Source organism: Varroa jacobsoni, unplaced genomic scaffold, assembly GCF_002532875.2.
Source record: "Varroa jacobsoni isolate VJ856 unplaced genomic scaffold, vjacob_1.0 scaffold_1409, whole genome shotgun sequence".
Lineage (NCBI taxonomy): Eukaryota > Metazoa > Arthropoda > Arachnida > Mesostigmata > Varroidae > Varroa > Varroa jacobsoni.
The window spans coordinates 31,147-53,658 of NW_019214311.1; the positions used below are offsets into that span (position 1 = coordinate 31,147).

At 39.5% G+C, this 22,512-nt stretch overlaps 1 protein-coding gene across 5 annotated transcripts in view; it reads left to right on the forward strand.

Moving 5' to 3' along the window:
- Positions 1-10,576, forward strand: part of LOC111269734 (uncharacterized) — a 34,237-nt gene extending 23,661 nt beyond the window's left edge. For 2 of the 5 annotated variants that reach the window (XR_015314680.1, XM_086972216.1), the window contains exon 3: positions 10,389-10,576. Coding sequence is in view for 1 of the 5 variants with exons in the window: in XM_086972217.1 (XP_086828343.1) it covers positions 8,554-8,561 (8 nt within the window). In the remaining 4 variants the exon portion in view is untranslated. Of the gene's footprint in view, positions 1-3,456; positions 4,895-8,553; positions 8,699-10,388 lie in introns of those variants that run through there. The other 3 variants (XR_015314681.1, XM_086972217.1, XR_015314682.1) reach the window with 2 other exon arrangements.
- Positions 10,577-22,512: the final 11,936 nt, after the last annotated feature.

Genomic DNA, 22,512 nt, shown 5'->3' on the forward strand with positions numbered 1-22,512 from the left:
AACGTAATATTATAGCAGGTTGCTGTTGTTATTTGAGTACTAAACGTTGTTAAGCTTGATGCAGAGAGATCATCTAAAAGATTCTACTGCTACAGACATTATATAATACAAGATCAGTAATCCTGCTTGTAACATACTTATATGTAAACAGTTTTATAGCCGTTGATTCTGTTCTTCGTTTGCTATACAAAAATATATAATATTCTCAAAGTTAGTTAAAAAAAAATCAATATCTTACACAGTGAGACAGGTCTGCGGACACGTTTGATCTGGCTGAGATACATCTGTCGTACTGCACATTTTTTACAGCATTTTTACATCGATCTATCATTCTACCGGTATTCGAGGCACAACTGATAAGTGGCGTAAACGACACTCTTGACCGGTCAAGTCAATTGGAAGCTGAACATAAAGATTACATTTGGTACATGGGAAGAAAAATGAAAAGCATATGGCAAATATCAACGGGAGACATTGACCACACTAACGGAACTTTGCTAGTTGGCAGAAACCGATTGACCAACCATGACACAGGAATATGTGCCTAGTCACGGCCATGTTTTTTTTTCGGCGGGATGTTTTAGCACAATGGGTAGCCACATTAAAACTTTGAACACGTTCTTCACAATCTACGTTTTGAGTTTATAATGAAACCGTAAAATTTTCGAGCCTAGACATTAATAGTCAATGTAATATAAATAACATAAAGCTGCAATTATCAATATTTCAGTAGTTCAAAAAACGTACGGCGAATAAATAACATGAAAGACTTTTTTCAAGATTCCATAAATCAAATCTCTAAGCATTACCTAGAGAAATGTTCTATTTATGGTTTACGCCAATGTATGAACCGAATATGAGCGGGAAAAGCACGTACGGGTGACACATAAATAAACTTTTCAAATTAGTGAGTAGTAAATAGATATGATCTTTATATGTGTGTTCAAATAGAATCCCCAATGAAAAACGATATGAACATGCATAAATATGTATGTGGTGTTTAAATGCAAAGTCTGTACTTCTAAATCGATTACCTTATTCTCAACGCAAAAAAATAATATACCCGGTAGATATCTATAGTTCTTTGGGACCTAGTTAATTAAAAAAAAAAAAATAAATAAAAAAAACTAATCAAACAAATATCCAGTAAATGGAGCCAGAAATAAAATTTAAACATATAATTGAAATAACATTATCAGAGCTGATCCCTGGCTAGCCTACAATTTGGCCGGCCTTGAAGTCACCTTTCTGTATTGCTTAAAAAGGTATCTGGGCAGGTTTCCTTCTCAATTATATTCGTTTTTCTTTTCTAACAAACCTTTATGTTTCTAGTTTGACGTCCGATGTCGCTGTTAGCAATTCTATCAGGCGGCTGGCTGCCAGCACGAAACGAAATTCATCTATGCGCAGGTTCGAACCTAGACCACAGCGTGTTCGTAACATTAGCAGACAAACACATTATCCACTACGCTATCACGGAGTCATTTATGACAAACCTGTATGAATTAAAACTTCTATAGAGGTTAGGCTAAACTAAACCCTGAGAAGCGGTTTGTCTTTGTTATTGACATTATTTTTATACGATTTCATGAGATATGAAACTTTTTAAAGTACGCATCCTTGTGAGTCGAATCACTACTAGCTTTTACAAAATATAGACGACAGATAGCCTCGTCCCTTAGCTGTTGTCTTCAGGTTGTGCAATTTGGCTTACTGATGACGAACGCTTCGTGCGGCACAATTCTGGGAGACATCCTTCTAGTCAAATCGTGTTAAACGCCATGCATGAGTCTCGCTTTGACCCACTCTACGAGATAGAAGCTAAATAAACTTTTCCAGTTTTGCGTCCCGTAATACTGTTAAGTGTTGCTTCAGACACGGCATTAAGACTGATGACCAGCGGTAAATAACAAAAATGAACGGAATGATGATTAATGCATTCTCCTTTATTGGAAGGGCAGACCTGCTAATATTACAACGTCAGCCACTCTCGTGATATTCTTTTAAAACTTTGTCTAAGTCCTAATGGAAATAGTTTTATTTTTCGACTCCTACGCATACCCATAATGCATTACGACTGATGGCGTCTGTCTGACGTCGAGCTCCGTCTACCGAAGTCGGCGTGATCGATGTACGCCGTCTGCTGGATTCTGGCCAACCTGCATACGTTCAACTCAAAACCCGCAAGAAGAGACCAGACGTTTGTATGAAATTTCGAAGGACTGAACTTCCTGTGGCTTTTTTTTTTATAACAAAATCGTTATAATCTACAATGACAAATTGGGGCGTGAAAATAAGCGTGGGCTTTTGATATAACTAGTCCAGTGCCGAGCTGTTCGCTATTACGTCAAAGACAATTAGTGACAACTGAGAAAAGGCAGTAACAAATCTAAGACGAACTCTGGAAAGCGGTCATTTGTTTCATTGATGGTTGAGTACGATATGGTACAGCTTACTATTTAATTTCTACGAAATCGAAACGGAATTACGAAATCGTTATTTTTCATGTTGAAGACCGAGTAGCATGCACAAAAGATGTCAGTCTGCGCAAAAAACAACGCAAAGCACGTACTTTCATCGTATAAAGTGGCGATGACTTGAATTCAATATCAGCTGATTGTACCTGTATTTACATGTCTGTGTTCATCTTTATGGTTAGTCCCTTATACGGTGTTTACTCTCAGGAACTCTTGCTTTTCCTTCATGTGTCCTAACGAAGTATGCAGCCATGCTATTTTTTCTACATCAGCTGTGTCTATCTGATGGGTGCTCATCGCTTACCGTGATATACACATCGCGGTCTATTGTATTTGCTGTTAGATGATGATGAGGCAGTGATTGATGTTGTCTCAGAAGCTTGCCCCGCAACTGCTGTTACAAAGGTTGTCGCATGAATAAGCAGGCATTATTTAAGTTGACAAGAATAGTATTGCGATCATTTTGAAAAGAAACGTATACGTAGCTCTAACAGTGGCAAGTAGAAACGTAGCCATGTAAATTTTTTATATTTCGATATTGATGTGTTCTATTTTGCAAGCTCGAACAGAGAACTGTTCGTCCGAGAACAAATGGCATTGTATACAAGGAGTAAAGGCTCGAATAGGCGCAACCATAACGCACTAACGTTCTTCTTTTGTCGTAGCTAGACCTACTTGGCCACCAAGTGAAATGTTACAGTGTTAGTCTCTCTGACTTTCTGAACTACCGGAACATTGCACGTTTGAACTTGATTTGAACTTGACTATAGAAGGAGAAAGCGAGTATTTTTGCGAAGTTAATATTAGTTGTATGTAGACTACGAAACATTGTCGGTACATAGCAATTCAAACACAAACAATGAGCGGCGCTATAGAAAATTTACGACAAGCGGTCTTCCTCTTTTGACAAACAGCGTTGCATATTCCGATGGTTGGCTCTTTGTCTGCTCTCGGTCGTAAAAACATGTTTTGAAATTAGGTCTTCTCTTGAGTTCTACTCAACAGCAGTTTTCATGGCTTCTGTTCATGTACGGTCACCTCATTTTAGACTTGGCTATCCGTGAAGGAGGCGCGATGTAACAGCTTGTAACATGTGTGAGGCACAATCTGTCACCAAGGGGTTTATTTACCAAGGTTATTTATAACGAATCACCCTGGAGCTTTTCGAAGTTACAGGGTCTCGCGCGGTACTGCTTAATAACATTAATTCAAAGTGCTAATTTGGAACCATTTGTAATGATCATCATTTCACTTTAAGCTAAACCATTTGTAGTATTATAGCGAGACTATATTTCGAATATACGATCCGGTTGGCTATACCTGGTCGTAGTTCTTGTTGCTGAGTTTCGATCAGGCAATATTTTAGGTGAATCGAAACTTTATTTAATACAGGCGTCGGACTCTTTCCAGATTTATTCCTACAAACCCTATTCTAGTCACCGCAGCTCAGCTGCAAGTTACGAATATTTAAAAAACCGTAAGGAACACACCACCTTAGGCCTGCAAAAGCTTCTAGCTAGTTCAACTGCATGCCAACAGCCGATATTAGTACATACACTAATAGCAAAAAATGGGCAGCCTTTATTTCGTGCCGGGCAAACCCAGCCGCTTCAGGCGGTGCTTAATGGTAGCAATCGACGCAATTCGAAGCATTTAATAGAGGAAAGCCAGTGCTGGAGAACAGGTCAGGGAAACCCGTCGCTGGTATTCGCGTGCATGTATATAATTTGCAGGTGCTTTAGTAATATCGTGGTCCGATTGGCGCCTGTAATAGTTAAAAGCAACTGCGCCTATACTATAGTTTTACTGTTACAAAATAATATGGTATTAACGCATTTAATATTTTATTGGGCCACACATCGCGATCTCTGATTGGTTTCGAATTTGTGCCATCGTGTCACTATTAGCACACGCCCTCCGTGATGTATTCTTTCATAATATGTAACTTACTAGTCAATCGGCCTCATTGGTCTCTGTCATGAGGCAAAGCTCAGTCACAAGTGAGCAACTGCGACGAACCGCCTAAGCCTAAATGAAAGACACGGGAGCAGGAGAAGTGTAGACAAAATGGCCAACAGTTCTTACTATACGCGCTTATCAATGATCTGAACAACACAATGTTAGGCACAAGCAATGGAAGGCCTCTACAATACAACAGCGACGATACCTCGCTTCTCCGCATTCGCATATCTTCATTATACCACCCGACGAAGTAATAGCAGCTAATTACATTAGCTAATGCTTTCGCAGCGTATCAACTATTACGAATCTTCTGGCAAATATATTTTCTGGCGCTCGACTGCTATTGGCGCTGCTGACACGGATCCATGCATATCGAAGAAAATTGATGCATGAGTAGAAGTACGTTAATGGAAACACAAACGCCTTTTTTATCGTTGTCGTCTGATGGCGGTCAGGTGCGTAATGAACAAGCACAGCAAACTAAAAATACTCTAACTAATACTAGAAATTTTTTCTTATTAGAAAAATCATTTTGTCGATATTAATAGCAATGGACTGCACATAACTCAGGTGAAAAATACTACTAGAAGGGTACTTATTAATACAGAACCTGAATAACGATCAGATACCGAATGTTTATGCTACACCTACTTAACGTTTATCGTACGATTTTGCGCGTATCGTTGTTTGCGGATTAAATGCCGTGTAATCTTTGAAAACCAAGCATACTACGATGCATACGATGGATTTAACTATTCCTATAAAGTGGTGCAAAAAACGACCAATCCTCTATAGGTAGTAAAAAAACCTCAGGTTTCTTTATGGGGCGCTTACTTGGTAAATATCGATGCATTCACTAGCAGGATACACGAAGTCCATAGGTGGACACTAATACAAACTTTCGAACGAGGAGGTATGCGCATTTCCAGTTTAGTACTTGACACCATTAAGACATTTTTAAAAAGTAAACAAAAAATTTAAAAAAATCGTTGCTAGCCTATCTGCGATGGTAGCATCTTGATTCTGGCAGTCAAAAAGACTCTAAAAATAAACACATTTTTGCATATATATATATATATATATATATATATATATATATATATACGTATTTAGTAAATATGTGTGCATATCTATCCTGCGCATGTATAAAGCAATCCGAGCCCATCAAACTATCATTTTTCCAATGTTTGTAATACTTTGATTTATAATTGGCATACAATGTATATAAGCGTCCTACAATACTATCAGCCATTGGGGATACGAATATACGTACTGGCCCTCTCGACCTTTACTCAACTGGCCTGCAAGCACAGTTTCGTTTAGAAAGCTACACGAGCAGTTTGTATTAGATACTGTAATACCGTATACAAAAACATACTGTGTTGGTTGACACCTTTATTCGCTAATAGCCAACCATAACCCTATACCGATAAAAATGTGCATCTCTAGACAGAACTAGCTTATAATGATTACTTCAACACATGACATTATCTCAAACACACTCCATGGTTAGCTTTTTACGAAAGCCTTTTTGGAGTTTGCCAAATTTAGATTAAAATTGTATGATCGAAAGAATTTCGTACTGACGCTTTCGATGACACGTCTTTAGACTTTGAAGCTCCATGAGATCACCGCAATATATTCCAGGATTATCACGTGCAGAACGAATTTATTAGTTGCAATAAAAACGATAGAACAATGCGTATAGGTAGTTTTGATAGATGATCGTGAAGGTTGCCTTCCATAGGCGCACTAATGACCTGCAATTGATTGTATTCATCACAGAAATATCAGATCCGACGAACTGACACAAATATAAACGATAGATCTATAAAAGTGGAACGATTGATTTTCCAATGATAGTACATAGAAAAACCTTAACTCCTATGAAATCCGCCATTTCGAATTCACAAATCAAGCCTAGAAAATGCATAGATTGCTTCTAATCGAAACGTTTCTAAAAATTTTCCGATATTTCCGGCAATTATTTTGTATTTAAAAATTTTGTATCAATATTCAATTTTCTTTTGATGTGATAGAAACAAAATATCTAAAGCATGTATAGTGCTTCTATGAAGGTAGCTAGAACTGAGAAAAGTAAGCGACTGACGACACATTGATCGCTCTGCATTATGATGGTTATCGTTTATGTAATGATAGGCAAAACATATTTGTGTCTACAATGTAAACAATCAGTTTTTTTGTTTGCAAAACAAACATGCAAACTGCTCAGTTTTTCCTGTAAATATATAGCTTCATTCGAAGATTTTTCAATGACAATTGTTGCTTGTTGACTTAGAAAAGCAAACGCATCTCATCCCCTCCGTTCAGATTTCTCGACCACTCTAATGAATTATGTCCTTTACCGTAGATTAGAAAAAATTAAGGTGGCTCTCTGTTCTCAATATATTACGTCAGTGATGGTTTCACTTAAATAAAAAGCGATATAAGACAAATCCGTTTTTCAAAGGCTTTCATTCGAAGATTCGGTCTTCACGAATACGATGTTCGTTCGCGACGTCGAGAATTTGGTTTAGCATCGTTTACCGTCGTCTCTCTCGAACGAAAGTAGATTAGAAAACGTCTAAACTATTAAGACAGTGTTTTTGGCTGGCGTCTTTGAAGTAAACCTTAGATAGTGTCATCAATGATCAAGTAGCACAAGAATGCCGCTAGGAAATAAATGTTATTGAGTGTAAATCGCAAAACACGTTAAAGCGTACTAGCCTTAACTTGATAAAACTATCGGAATAACTTAGGGTCAGCAGTGCAAGCTTGCCCCCTTACTAGAAGAGCGTTACGCAAGGCAACGACAGAATAGACCAGCACTTCCATTTCTCGATGCTTTAATTTCGAAACAGTGTGAAAAAGAGCACAAACTGTAGGCTTCAAACCGTTCGAAAAAGTTGCTAACACATTGAAGACATCTTAAAGACGAATGTATAGATAAAGTTGAAAGAATTTTTTTAAGTGAGGTACCTAAAATGTTCTCTTGTATCTGTTTGTACTCTAGGTAAAAGTGGAAATAGATATCGATGTGTCTAGCAAATTGTATATAATCACTAGAAAAGTGATGGGTAGGCTTTAAAGGGATAAAAGAGTATATACACTTATGCGATAACTTATTTTGCGAGCTGATTAATGTAGTGGAGGTGAAAGATATTTATCTTCGACAAACCTGGTGCTTCAGCGGCTTAATTTATCAATATTTGTGTTAACTCTGTTGCATGTTCCATTATTTATTATCAATATTCAATTTCTTCTGCGTTTAAATATGATAAAAGTCAAATATCTAGAGCATGTGAAATATCTCTATGGTCTTATGAAGAAGTTTGTTGAGTAGCTCGAATTGTTTACAAAGGTCTTAGGTAAATGTTTTATTCTGTTAAAGCTAAACAGAGGCTTTCCAAAAAAAGTTATTTCCTTAGTGTCATTGGCTTTTGACTTCTTTACTGCTAGTAAAACCAAATTTAGAGATATGTTTTTGTGTTAAGGATTGTGTCCAATGAAGAAAAATCATGTGACCGTGTAAATATCAAGGTCAAGGTTTGGATCTGTCCTATTCAGCTTTCCAAATAATGGATCCAATTCTTTTTAAGAACTTAAGTCAGTACAAGCGACCAGCTGCTCCTTTGCTACTTTGTTTCTCCTTACGTAGAACATATTTTTGTTGAAAATTCTGCGAAGAACGGACCAAGCGACCAAAACAGTCCCTGCGGCTAGTGATTGCCAACAGTCTTATGAAGACATATCAGCTTTTCGCAAAACTTGTCGAGACAGGTTTGTCTAAATTGGGAAACAAAATCATCAGTTGACGATTGTGTCATTTGGCAAAGGGCAATTAACAATAAGACTCTTGCCGTTTCTCTAAGTAAATATCAACTCACTGGCACAAGGTCAAGAAAGAGCGCTTTAGAGAGGGGCAAACACGTTAAATAGAGGTGCTGGGGTTCCTTCAAGGTTTGCAAACAAAGGAATTGATGCTTATTAAACACCTGACTCATTATTTAAAATATAGGGAAACAATCGATTCGTTTTGTCCGCTCAGCATCCTCATCATCCATATTTTCCGATTGCTCTTATTGAATCGGTGCAATTTGTACGAATTTTACAGGTATATAAAACAGGTTTGCATCACTGACAAATGGACTGTTGGACAAAAAATTATAGCTGCTTCATTAAGATCCTTTGATTGTGTTTCTCTTTGGATATTAAAATTAAAATTAATAAATCGTTTAATTTTCTTTAAAAAAAAATTATGTTTGTATCTTTTCTCGTAAAATAAATAACCATATAAATTTATACTACTGAACATTCTCTTTGACTCATCATGTTAATCCTATGAACATGTACAATCATTGAATTTTTGTAAAAAATGCTTCCCTAAAATTAGAGTTTCTTATGAAACATTCCTTTCCTTCCGCCGAACTGTTGGCAAATCCACATAATGTCTCCAAAATAAAAGACCGACAATGCAGAAACTGATAGTAATGACAATGCATATTATAATTGTTTCGGTGAATATTTCTATAAACACATGTCCTACTTATAATGGCTTAGAATAACAATCTTTGATTGATTGTCCCAAAGGACTGTCTGTGATAGCTTAGGGCGTAGATTTGGTCTCGAACATAAGAAAAGTTGCAACCGGATACTCCGTGGTACTCTTTTTATGGCTTTTTTGATCTGGAAAATCCTATCGTATTTAACTAGCAAGAGATCGGCGACCCGTGCACGATTCTTATTTTGGCAGCACAAAATCGGACACTTTTATCAGCCCACATAGAATATCTGGTTTAATATCTAGCTCTGAACTACAATCCGCTATTTTAGTTCTGAATTAGTGGTAGGCAGCCGGTGTATGTAGGTTAGTCAGTGCCGTCACGGTGATAAACATCCCTCGTAAGTAACCTGTTTGCTTGTTAATCTTAGGGACATGTGACCTAGGTTCAAATCCGGGCATAGACACACTGCGTTTTATATCGGGGGGAACCAGTCGCCTTGTGAAATGCCTAACGGCAATGCTGCACGTGGAAGCCAAAGTATTTAGGTTACTCAGCGCCATTACGCATCGTAACAACTATGTTTCGTTGCTACCGTACCAGTATTGACGTTTCAGCTTTTATAGCGCCCCTACTTACTATGCGACATCTATTTAGGGGCAAGTTTTGGCATAAAACGAGCAGTAGCCAGGCGTCCAGTCCAGGCCGCTGTAGACAACAAAACGACCCCACCTAGCAAGGAAAATCAAAATGACGAATTCCAACGGCCGTATAAATAACCACAATCGAAAACAAGAGATATTTCTCTTTACCACTGCACCTGTACTGAATATGTGTATGTGTGGATTATAGATAACGTGTTTTTTTTTCAGTTGAATTCACAATGGTAGAGGGGTGCAACCAACTGCCATTTCCAATATATTTGATAAGCATATACTATCCATTGGTGCTGATTAACTCGCCTGAAGCGGAAGCAGACCATCATGAGCTTTTGCTACAGACGGAAATAAAGCGTCGTGCCGTTTCACCCAAAGAATTTCCGCCGAAGTTACTGCTACACTATCCCTAAAGCCGAAATTATCCGTAGCAAGTAGTCTGCTATAGGTGTTTAGTGAACAGGTGACACTTGCCTCGAACAGGAACTTCATTTAGAAAAGTTACGTTATATCAACTATAGGTATTGTACTTCCACTGACCAATTTCGTATTTAATGGAAAGTCAGCTTCATACTCTTACGGAACCCATGACGATGCGACGTGGACCTACCAGCCACTGCCATGAAATATTTTATTATGAATACAAGAAAAAAAATCTTTTACATTGTCATTGACAATCAACAATGGATTTATGCGAAATAGAGACCCGTGTTTTCTCACGCTTCCTCGTATTTTAACCTAGTGTACCCTTTAACGAAGCATATGTTTCAACTTATGCGAAAATTATGCAGGGACGCCAAGTTGAGGAACAAAAAAATCAACGACGTAGAACACAGTGTACGAATGAATACGCCATCATTACAGAGGCCCTCAGTCACATCATCAAGGATTTCCTGCAGTACTAAATAAGAATGCCTGCTTCGAGAACGACACACCGACCAAACAAAATACATATAGATTAGCACAGTTTTGCTTATTGACTATATAAATAAATAATATAAATTAATTATTGGAGGAGATCATTTGTCTATTTCAATGCATCAACCATGAAAAATGAGGGGAAGTTGAACGAATGGATATACCAACATATGCTTACCACAGTCGACACATCTGTTAGGACGCTGGCGTGAACCCAATGACTTTCCAGTTGAAGCCCGCAAATGTTCTAGTTAGAAAGTGACCTTTCAAAGACCGTGCAATTGAATGGCTGGATAGGAGAAATATTAGTGGCAGCATTTGTTTAGCATGATTCCTGACACAGTGTTACATTGTTGTTCTCAGTAGACGTGTTGGAAAGTCACTAGGAACTGTATGCGGCAATGTTACTGCTTAGCTACCCAGCTGAGCGTTGGTTTTGGCCAAAAACACGGTATAGGGTATATAACATCCTACTAAACAGGAATTTAGTTTCAAGGACGAATGTGCCCTGGGCTCTTGACAACAGAATGATTTGAGATAATGGGGACTACGGTTACCATTATGTAGCGAATCGGCGGTAGATTAGTGAACAAAGCTAAAGGGTGTGTGTAACCGTTGCAAGGTGATACGTATTTTATCACGGATCTGAACTCAGTGTTCTTCGGTGAGTAATTTGGTCGGCCGTAAATACTGTACCCTGCGCGATAGCGGTTCAGTTTTATATTATTCGAATTAAATAAATTCCACTAACTGTTTTGCCGTACAAATTTACTATACTATAGTGCAAACAGCCAGGCAGACCGGACCGTCCTATGAATGCATGATTCCGTTCAGCCGATTATATTTAATTTAGTCCTTAATATGGTAAAAGTCTCACGAGTTGTTTAAGTGAGAGCACCTTTGGAGCGCAAGTAGATGTGCGAGAGTCTTTTCTTGACCCGGGAAAAATGTTAAGCTTTCCGGTGAGCAATTGTGTCAGCAGTTTCCAAGGGATCTAACAAGCCACAGATATAGAAGTTATGTGAAATAGTAGAATACCACGGCCAACATTCTCTGCAGCTCGGATAATGAACAGATATAACTATTTTAACAGGCGAATTTATTTCCGCTTCATGTGCTATCTGTCTACGCCCAGTCGTTCAGTATTTTCTATGACCGTTAAGTATTTGCCAAATAAATGTTTCAAGCGCGATCGAGCCTAGACTAGATCGAGTATAGACAATCGAGCAAATATTTAGAACTTATCTTTTTTATATTCGTTTCAATTATATCCTCTACGAATGTATCTAACTACCCTTTAATCCCAACTGCAAACTATAGTTGACAAACAGTTAAGTGAATAGGCTAGATAGTTCGACCAAATCGCCATTAAATTAGTAGTAGCAGCAGCAGCAGCAGTAAGACTGCCGTTCGTTAAAATTAAGAAATATTGTCAAATAATACCTGTAAACTCTGGTACCGTCCTATTCTAGTGACGTTTCGATGAACACGAAATGTAAGATGGCTTAACTTTAACATTTAGAAAAAATAAAACATTATTTATAGTCTATGCTAAACGCACTATCGAAACAGGCATGGCCATCGTACACAAACAATTCTAGATAATAGAATGTAAGCGTAGGAAAATATAGATGACTTCGCTGGGATCCCCGACACCAATCGACAGCGAAAATTATTACGGTGATTTGTTGGTATACAGAACACTGCTACGCATTGGCGCCATTTCCTCATAAAGCAAAGTGTCAAACGAAATAAATGATACTCATAGCACCGCCACGAAAACTTTTCCATCGGCGCTGTTCAAAAAAACGTAAGGAAGTTAATTCTTCTATTGTATAATACCCTATGTAGGTGCACAGGAGTCTCTGTGAGAGTCACAGTTCGTCGCAACCCTTGCCTTAGAAGTAAAGGTCACCAGCATCGGAATCAATTGCCATTGAAGAGTACCGCGGATAAAGGTAGTGCCTACGGTGGCCGATAAACTAACTCGATAGTAACGCTATAACAGTGATAATTAGCAGACGGTAATATTTACGATGCTTTATGGAAATGCTGTCGCTAATATGTTAATGCCAAATAGGGCAGACAGGATAATGATTGCCACGCTAAAACAGACGATTGCTGTTTTGCTATCGGCGTTCAAAATGAACGTTTTCGTTTATTATGAGCTTGTTTTCGAATGTGCTACTAAACACCGATTTTTTGTTTAATATACTCTTCGATAAACTAATTGCGTGACGCGCTAGAGCAGCTTTGAAGCCACTACAGTGATTCCGTACGGGTACGATCAACAGTGAAAACGATTTTTTCCAAACATGTTCATTAGTTAGAAAATTCGTTACATTATTTCGGTATTGCACTTTTAGAGTAATAACAGAAAATAGAAACACATTATTTTTCGAGAACGATATTAGTTCTATTGCTGATAAGCGCTTGTTGATAGTCCGTGAGTAGTCTTTCTCTTTCCAGCTTCCTTTCTTACATTCACTGATGCGTCACAACATACCCCACTCTGTTAACCTGCCTATTAAATAAAGAGCTGCATTTGCAGATCCTTCAGGTTCAAACCCGGACATTGAGGGACACTTCGTTTCGTGCTGGGAGCCAGCCGACCGATGTGGAGTGCTTCACAGCAACGCCCGACACAAAACCCAAAACACAGAGGTGGCAAATATTTACACATATCGATCCAATAACGGTCAGGGAAGGTCTGTGCTAGAGTTTAATGTACGACAAAGTACGCTATCGCTGCTGTAAGTACGTTGAAAGAGACGCGCCACCCTATTGCCTCTTTTGTTTTGTCTTTACGACTTTGCGAAGCTTTACATAGTTTTTTCACAAAAGAAACTCTCGCTAATTATGCTACGTATGAATATCTACAGAATAGTGTTAGTATCGGAATTTACTTTGAAAGTTTATTTATAAAGACACAAACAAACAAATAGCATCCATCATGCTCCATCCACCCTATTGAGCATCCTGTTCCTATTCGTTAGAGCCAAAGAGGGATTCGGCAGCTCCCAGTTTAGCTCCCCAGTTTATAAATGAGAAAAGAATTTATTGGACATAAATATGTATAGTGGATAAATGCATGGCAACTTCTACGACGCAAACATTGCCGAACAAGCAGCCGCCTTTTATTTCATCGCATCTGTATAGAATAGGGCAATAAAGTTCCAGTTGAATTTTAATATTTTCACTCACCAAAGAATTGGCTCCAATATACGGGACGCAATACACTCACAGCAGAGATTAAGGTGAACATTCACAAACATTAAGAAGTAGGGTTGTCAAATGTCATGCTAGCTTAGCAGCAGTTCAGAGACTTCCGCTATGAAACCGCATGTTATATATGAAGTGCTGGCATAACAATAACGGCAAGGGGAGCAGAATCTGCCGGCAAATAAAATAACTCACGACTATGACTCAGAGGAAACATGAGTGCGCTTATGATTTCTACTGAACTCAGACGAGGACATTCGAGCCGAATGGGGCCATAATATCGCGCTACTGGTTCGAGTAGGCACTCTTTCATTGACCCCTCTATCGGGCAGCTAGAGGAAGTATGAAAAATATATTACCGCATTCTATTCGTGCGCAACAGCTGACGACAGACAACCGACCTTATGTCCCGACATTAAATATGCTTGTGTTATATTATTCGTGGTTCAGTTAGTCTCCTCTTCCATAAGACATGGACATAAGGATGGCTTGAAGCTAGCTTAAGGCCAACGAACTCGCCGACCTAATGAGTCATTTGGTAATGACTCATTAACGCATCAAATAAGAGTAATTTTACGCATTTAGGCTTAGTTGCCTACGTTGCCTGACTCTATAAAACGGAATTTTCATAAAACAAATTTCCTTCCTTATTAATATACGATAAACCAAGCACTCTTATGGACTCCATGGTAACAATTCAAAAATGTGTATAAAAAGCAATGTGAGTAATTGTGCGTTTGTTGTTTCTACTAGAGGTTACATTCAATGTTAATAATTAGTGGCTGCCATAGCGAATAGTTAGATACATTATAACATCAATACGTCTGCTGGACGTCTATTGGAATAACACAGAGTTCTATATATTTTTTTTCTATTGCACTCCTGGACATCGCATTGACATGTGGCTACAGCCCACGCTAGGCGTACCCTTTACAATAAAGTCGCTCCGATGTGGACCATAGCCCACTCTACCCGTGGAGGAGAACCTGGCCCTTCTAAGTGGCAAACGAACGACGCCTCCTTTTCTGTTCATCGAAATTTTCTTCCGTTTTTAGCAACAGTTCGACCGTTAAAGCTGCTGTGGTGTTTTTAGACTCCGAACTGCACCATCCCCTACGCCCAAATGTTCCTGGCCCATATTAAATTCCAAAAATTAAAACAACATCGCGACGAGCCTGTGGTGCATCTATCGCAGTAAGAAAGACTCAATTACATTTACCATTAACAACAACAGATACAGCAGCGGCGGCGGCGGCGGCGGCGATGACCAATACAACTACAAAGGAAAGTTACCGAAGCTGTCATCGTCGCCATTACCGTCCTCACAATATGTTATAGATGGCACCACCATTGCGATACAAATAATAGAAAGAAAAATGAGACGACGAGGAAGAAGTTCAAGATGACGCGTTCAGGTCATTGACCTCTCCGCTGCGTCCCTTCCTCCAGCTTTCCAGCAGAAGCGCTGTTTGCTCTATCTCGTACAATGCCAGCCGGCGACTGGCCAATGTTGGTGACAGAGCAAATTTTCCGCGCGCTCCTCCATGTGAGTATTCAAGATCTCGTGAACGCACCTCCGTACCGTTCTGTTCTGTTCTTTATATTGACAGATAGGCTAACAGTCAATACAGGGGGGGAAATTTAAGCAAAAAAAAATCAACCGCTTACACTTCACACGGTAAGTAAGTCTAACATGTGCAGTTAACATTGTCGTTCTCGTCGTCGCTTATTGCCATTTCACTTAACTACGGATGTCTGTTGAACATACTGATAAACGCGACAATAAAAACAATGGCAGAGCTTACGAGTTGACTGAAACATTGCGATCGGTATAGATACTATTCTTGTTAAACTGTATCGAATAACAGCCTACCTATTCAGAAAATTGCTAGAGTAAACAGAGTGTTTTTTTCATCTTCTTGATTCCCGTGTCACTAGAGTAGGAAGCAATGCCATGTATTGTACGTGGTGGCAAGAGATAGTGGCTGCTCGTCTATGACATATCAAAAGTTACTGAGGCACCCGATAGGGGGCGCCGCCAGTCAACGTCAACATGGCTACATCGACTTCTATTAGGGGTAGACGACCACTACTAATACAACTGCCATCAGCATTATCGCCACTGATAGCGACCTGTTTCTAGAAACCGCCACCCTCCTCTTCCCCCTGCCCCGTGACCTCGCTGTACCGAGCGAGAAAAGAGAGAAAAAGTCACAACAGGGCAACGACATCGGCTGTAGGCGTCGTTGTAGACGTATACCCGTCGAACAGTTTAGCTGTCCACAACAGCTTCAGGAGCAACCGAAAGATCAGAGGAAAAGCTTCAATTACTGATAACCAATGCATCGGCACCAACGCTAAGATTCTGTAACTAGAGAAGGAGGCAGGACAATGAGAGGGAATGTGCTTGTGTGGGACAAGTGGCTGGATTGGAGTCGCTGGGAAAGGGGAAGGAAAAGCTGATTGCTGCTGCCAACAACCCCCTTCTATACTCCTTCTGTTCTCGTTCACTGTCATCACCCCCGGCGTAGTTAACACTTTGCGCCGTTTGCTTAGCGAAGTAAAGCTGCTACTGGAGAAGCGTCGAACGGCAAGCAGAAGCAATAGAAAATAACGAGAGCGCTGTGAACCGAAGTTGGAGGATAGAGGGGAAAAAGCAATTCGATTGTATCACGCAAAATTCGTTCAGAGGGAGAAAACGGGGAAGTTGAATTGTTGGGAACCGAGAAGAGCTAAACGACTTACCTATACATGCGCAAACATACGAGCAAGCGAGGGAGATTTGTCTGTTTGTACCTGCCTCTCATAGAACAGTAATGCCATAGCAGAGCTAACGATTTCAGTAGAAACACGCGCACAAGAGAAACGGCCAAAATAAGAGACCGAAGGTATCGGAAGGAAATGTGCTGGTTGGAATGAAACGAATGAAGGCAATAATAATGGAAAAGGCGGAATATCCAGTGGCTCTCATACGAAAAGACAAACAGCGTAAAGGAACGAAACATGCCTAGAATGGGACACAACAGGAGAAAGATAGGGCACTGACGACTGTCGTCCGCTAGATCGCTACCGATTGCACTAACACGCCGAACAACATGACCTGGCAGGCGGGCTTCAGCATTGGGCATTGCCATAGTTGTCTTACGCAGCGGATGCAAGAACAGAAATGCTCTTGCAGCGTAGTGGGAATAGCGGTGGCTTTTGCCTATGCATAGAATCCGACGTTTTTAGTAGCAGAACTCATAAGAAGCAACTGACCCTTTCCAACCTTGTTTTTCTATACTGCTACTATATGGCGCCTATTTTGGTGTGGCGTGTGTTCCACAGTATTGAAATGAGTCGCCGCGTGGCAAGTACGTAGGCGAGTGTGGATGCTGCGGAAAGCATTCATGACTCACAGAAACAAAGCAACAAAGATATGATGATAATCGCCGGCAGAACCTAGAAGGGTCAACTATGGCACCGGCCAGCCAGTTACGGACTAACATGGCCTGCTACTTCTGCTCCGAAAAAACTGGAACTGAGGGAGACAGAGAAAGATCGGTGCAAGAGGCACCACAAAAGCAATTACGCAGCAAGGCGAGCGTCCCGGATCAGTGGCTAAAGAATATAGCAGGATTAGCCACATCCGATAAGAGTATGCTGGGATAGGGGACGACTACAGGGTGCTCCATTATCCCATGTTATTAGAAAATATTCAACAGGGAAATGTACAACCAGGCTACTGCTGGTTGTACTGAGGGTCAATCTATAGAAAACAGAAGGAATATGCACTGCTTATTTAATTGAAACAGAAAGGGATAGGACAAAAGAGGGTAGAAGTGAATTACTGTGACAGATTTTTTTTTAGTTCAAAACAACTGATTTGTCCTTTGTCGTTTTTCTGATATAACTGATTCTGTAATTCGTTAAAACGTATGTATTTTCTGGCGTCTCATTATATAAGTAGCTCCGATTAAAGAAAGAATAACAACCTAAGCAATATCGTCACATTTTTGTCGCGCTATTCTGAAAGCAACCCATATGCATCGTTGCCATAATGTAGGTAGCCTCTATGTTTCGAGTTTTGAAATCGTCGTTAGGTATTCCATCAGACGCCTGGCCGGTTTCCAGCACAAAATGATCTCTCCATGACCGCGTTCGAACCTAGACCATAACGTGCCCTTAAAATAACAGGCAGATACGTTACCCACTAGGCTGTCACGGAGTCTAATGTAGGCTACCTATCCCTAGATTGAAATTGAAAGAAGGAGAAACAATTTTTTGTAATAATGTCTGGAATTCATTGGGAAGCTAAGTGGAAATCATAGGGTCATCAATGGTGGATGTTTGGGGTCGTTGGGTCGAAAGTAGACCCGACCAACCACAAGTATATTGTAAAGCTTTGCGGACACCTTCCATTGCCTGTTAGTTCGCCAGTGCTCCGTTTACAGTCTGCTGCTGCCTTAATCCGCTGCTTTCTCCACGCGAACATTTTAAACGCACACTCCAGAGACTATCAAACCTTAATGAGGAGCACTGGCAGTTTTTTCTTTGCCAAGAGTGTTTTTCTTTTGTTACAGTTTAAGTACAATAATGCACATCGACGTGGTCATTTCCAGCAAGTGCCACACAAACTGTCTACGTGTGAGTGAATAGAAATTTTATATCTTAATGTATGCGTTATAATCCATGAACGATCTTTCTCGGAGAGTTCGCTTGGATTGAATGCAAATATATTTTTCTGTGTGAATTCCATGCCGTTTATCATTTCTTCTCTGAAAGGTACAACTTTGTAACTGGTTATATAACTGAAATATACCGTACAGTTTCTGGCTAAATAACGAAATGTGATTAATCAAATAAGCAGGAAAAAAAAGTTTAAAAGCGGGGTTTTAAAGGATTCTAAGCTACGCCTTGTTTTCTTTGTTGTACGGTAAGAAGACGCTGTTGTGGGATAGGTAAGGATAAAAATATCATAATGTAATAATAATCTGCAAGGCTTCAGCTCACCCATAAATTAAGCGAAACTTCTTTATGGAATTAATAGTACTTTATGGAATTTGTAATGGAATCTATAAGAATTTGAGTGAAATTACTGTCATTAGCTGTGATTAAGGTCCTGCAAAATACCCATGAATCGCGACATCTCTAGACGTTTAGGTTTGTGACTATATAATTACCATTATTATGTTTTTACCTTTGAGTTCCATATATATGTTAATTCCTTTAACGTCAGATCTTCACAGCACACGTCACTTTAGTAGCCAAAGGTCACCAAACGTCACCCGTCCTATTGGCCGGGGAAGCGACACGGTCTAAATAGCCAATGCGCATTTCTTTCACTACGTTGCTATGGTAACCATTAGCCAACAAGCGTACAACTACTCTCGTTCACACAACAGCAAAAATTATTACTAGATATTGATAGCCAATAAAGGGAGGGTCTAATTAGTGCTAGAAACTAAAGAACCATTAAATAGAGTAACTGCCTGTATAGTTGCTATGCTGTTTCATAAGTCTGTTGGAGAAACCCTTCTTATCAGTCCGGGGAATCTATTTCCGTTAAGCTCTTAGTGGGGTCATATATTTGATGCGATATCTAAAGGGATGATTCCAATGACCGGTGCACACAAAACAAGATAGCTGAAAATGCCAAAAATAATAATAATTAAAAAAAAAAACGTCTAATTGTTTACGCTGCGCAGAACGCTACGAGGTTTCTGCTATGCGCAAAAGACGAAAGCCTGTGGATCAAATATGATTTCCATAATTAGATGTCAAAATCGAAACCGCTAAGGAAAATAAGGAAGCGTTTCTTTATTGGTGTTTCCAAAGACAAAGCAAGATTGGCAGCCTTTCGATTCCCAGCATATTTTGCTTTAAATCCTAGGGGTCAGGTAAGAATCAGATATTCATTCATCGTATAAAAATAATGTTTATTGATCGAATCTGCTACGAAAAAAAAACCTTAACAATGTCCATCTTTGAGGCTTCTTCGCAAAGTTGCTTTGCCTTTCTATATGCCTTTGAAGTTTCTAGCTGTGAAAAACGCAAGCATTTAAGATATGTCTTTGGCTGGAGATGTTTGTAGGGCTCTAACCCCTGCATGCAAATATTTTCCTAAACTTTTAATCTAGTGAATTTAGCTACTACGCGTGTGTAGCTTTTTCCGCAAAACACCCTTGAACGTTCTTGACTAGTTTGACTTTCTGTTGATGTTTATACATTTTTTTAGAGACATCGAAGTACCTGCTTCTATAGCAGAAAAAACCGTGGTAGTCATATGTGTTACAGATAAAATCACAGTACAAAGGCGTATTAGTTCTCCGTCCGAATAAATACTTCTGCAGGCGTTACGCCATAATCACAGGAGATTTAAGTTAGGTTAGCAACTTTTCTTAGGGTCAACAACAGCGCATCACTCCAAACGAATGGAAACGATAAACAAACCCTAAAGCCTCAAATAAGCATTATACCAATGTGTCCTGTGACCACATTAGTGAGTTAGCTGGCATGATCGGTTTAATAAATTCGGACGGTTATGTACCGCATTGTAATTAGGACTGGCACATGGCGGAAGAGAAATGTGTGGTCTGCTTACATCTACCGAGTTATTATAGCTTATATATGTGTGTGTCATTTCAGCTAGTCTCTGAATCCCATGCAATCTTAAATACAGCCTATTAACGATTTTCACTGAGTAGGAATTGAGTCTGTAGTACTGCATTACTAACAGTATCGAAACTATCGACATCACGATTCACTAACCAGCCTCAAACGATTGGTATTGTACACTTCAAAGTAACACTGTGGGTTGTGGGTCCCCAGAAAGTGCCTATATTTGTTTATTTTAGCACTGCTGATGTAAGCGCTGCATAGTCACTCAGGACGGTGCCTGTTGTTATCGTCAATGGGGGGGTTTATCGCTCTAACAGACATTCATTCATGTGACGAGCGAGTGATTAGTACCTCGTCCAATCGATGGCCGATATCCACTTTTCTATGGGATACATTATATTATAATAGAGTTGCCAGTCGTGATGTCGCTTGTGGGCTGATCACCTGTCATAACACCGCACAACACTGGATTTTGATTCGCACAAGGCTTGTCCCGATCGGGGATCGCATTAGTGGAGCTCTATGTGTCGTGTGTGCGCCTTTGACTGAGAGATAAAATAAAAGCCTGTAGAGATACTGACAGCAACAGTTACAATTAAATTCTACTGTTCGAGACATACTTATTTATATGTTGATTGTTTTAAGGACAACAGTTTATATCTGTAGGCGTTAATCTTTCATTTGTCGCTCACCTTACTCTCTTGTCTAACTTATCAACGAACGAGAAGTGGGGCCGTACTCCGAACTTGACCGTGTCTAACTAACCTCAGTTGATCGGTAGCGGTGAAGAAACGGAGATAAGATATATATTCTTTTCTACCAGAAGACGCTCAGCAGTTGGCTTATTCATTTCGTTATATAGCTGTTTAAAGAGTTGTTAGAACAGCTTCATCGCTTTCGATAATCTGCACATATACATCAGCAGTGAACTTATGACGTGCCATGAGCATTGCAATTAACTTGTCTGAATTGTATTTAAGATGGTAATTCCGGTTGGTTAGGTGTTATACTTGACTGATTAACGCAACTATGTATTTAATTTCAACGTAGGACAGCAACAAGGTAGGCACTTTAGGTTTGATATATGCACATTATTCTAGGCACTAAAGATGCTTTGCTGAAATAGAGAATTCATTTTTGCCAATCACACATGAATTAAAGTAGCGTTACTAGAGATTAGCAACGAAGCTTTTGTACATATATACATGAATCAAATAGAATGACTGATATCGTATAGTGCATTAGTACAATTATTATAGTCTTTGTAGTCATTTGTAGGAGGTCTATGTGATACGGAATATAGCGACTGAAATTTAGTGTTGTTGATAATAATAATAATAATAATAATAAGAGAAATGACATTGTAATGATGATAGCAGCAAGCAGCTATATATTGATTTAATTGCTTGATGCTGTATGTTAGCAAATGGAAATAAAATAGCCTAATTGGATCTAGCTGGCGGATCATGTACTGTATTAGCTATATTTTAGCTATAGGTTAAATCCAGATGGTAACTTTACACCCCCATGCACAGGCAGGATACTGCCCAAGACAAACGGTGTTCGCGGGAAATTTGAATTTGCGCACATCCGGCATCGCTTCCGGAGAAGCCAGGGGCCTGGTGGTTGGTAATTGGACTCCCCATTGCGCACATAAGGACGGTCGCCGTGGTCCTTTGATACCGTAATCGCTTTAAGTCAAGTGCTTCCTACGTACCAAACATTGTTTCAGTTTTTATTTATTTCAGAAGATTGCGTTTTGTCCACTCCAATAAAACCAACTAAGTAGACGCTTATAGGTTGCACGGGTATCCTCGTTTCTTTGCTGAAGTGAACGCAGCATAATTTAGTGGCTTTGTCTTATAAAAACTCTCTTGAAAAAAAAATTTACAAAATGCCCCCGATTCTAGCTAACTACTTCGGTAATTAGTTTTGTATTAGTAGCGGTGAATCAACTTAGCGCTATGTGTTTATTAAATTTTCTTGCACAGGGTGGGAAGCCATGCAAAGGGGTCTATAATCGCGGTATACTTATACGTAATAGTACTTGTGTGCAAGCATCGCATCAATATTCTGCCTTCTACTAAAAAAATTAGCATTGGAGAAGGCCTGACCGTTTTTTTTTTCTATGGTACCTGCGGCCTATATAGGGCGGCAGGGTGAAATAAAGATGTT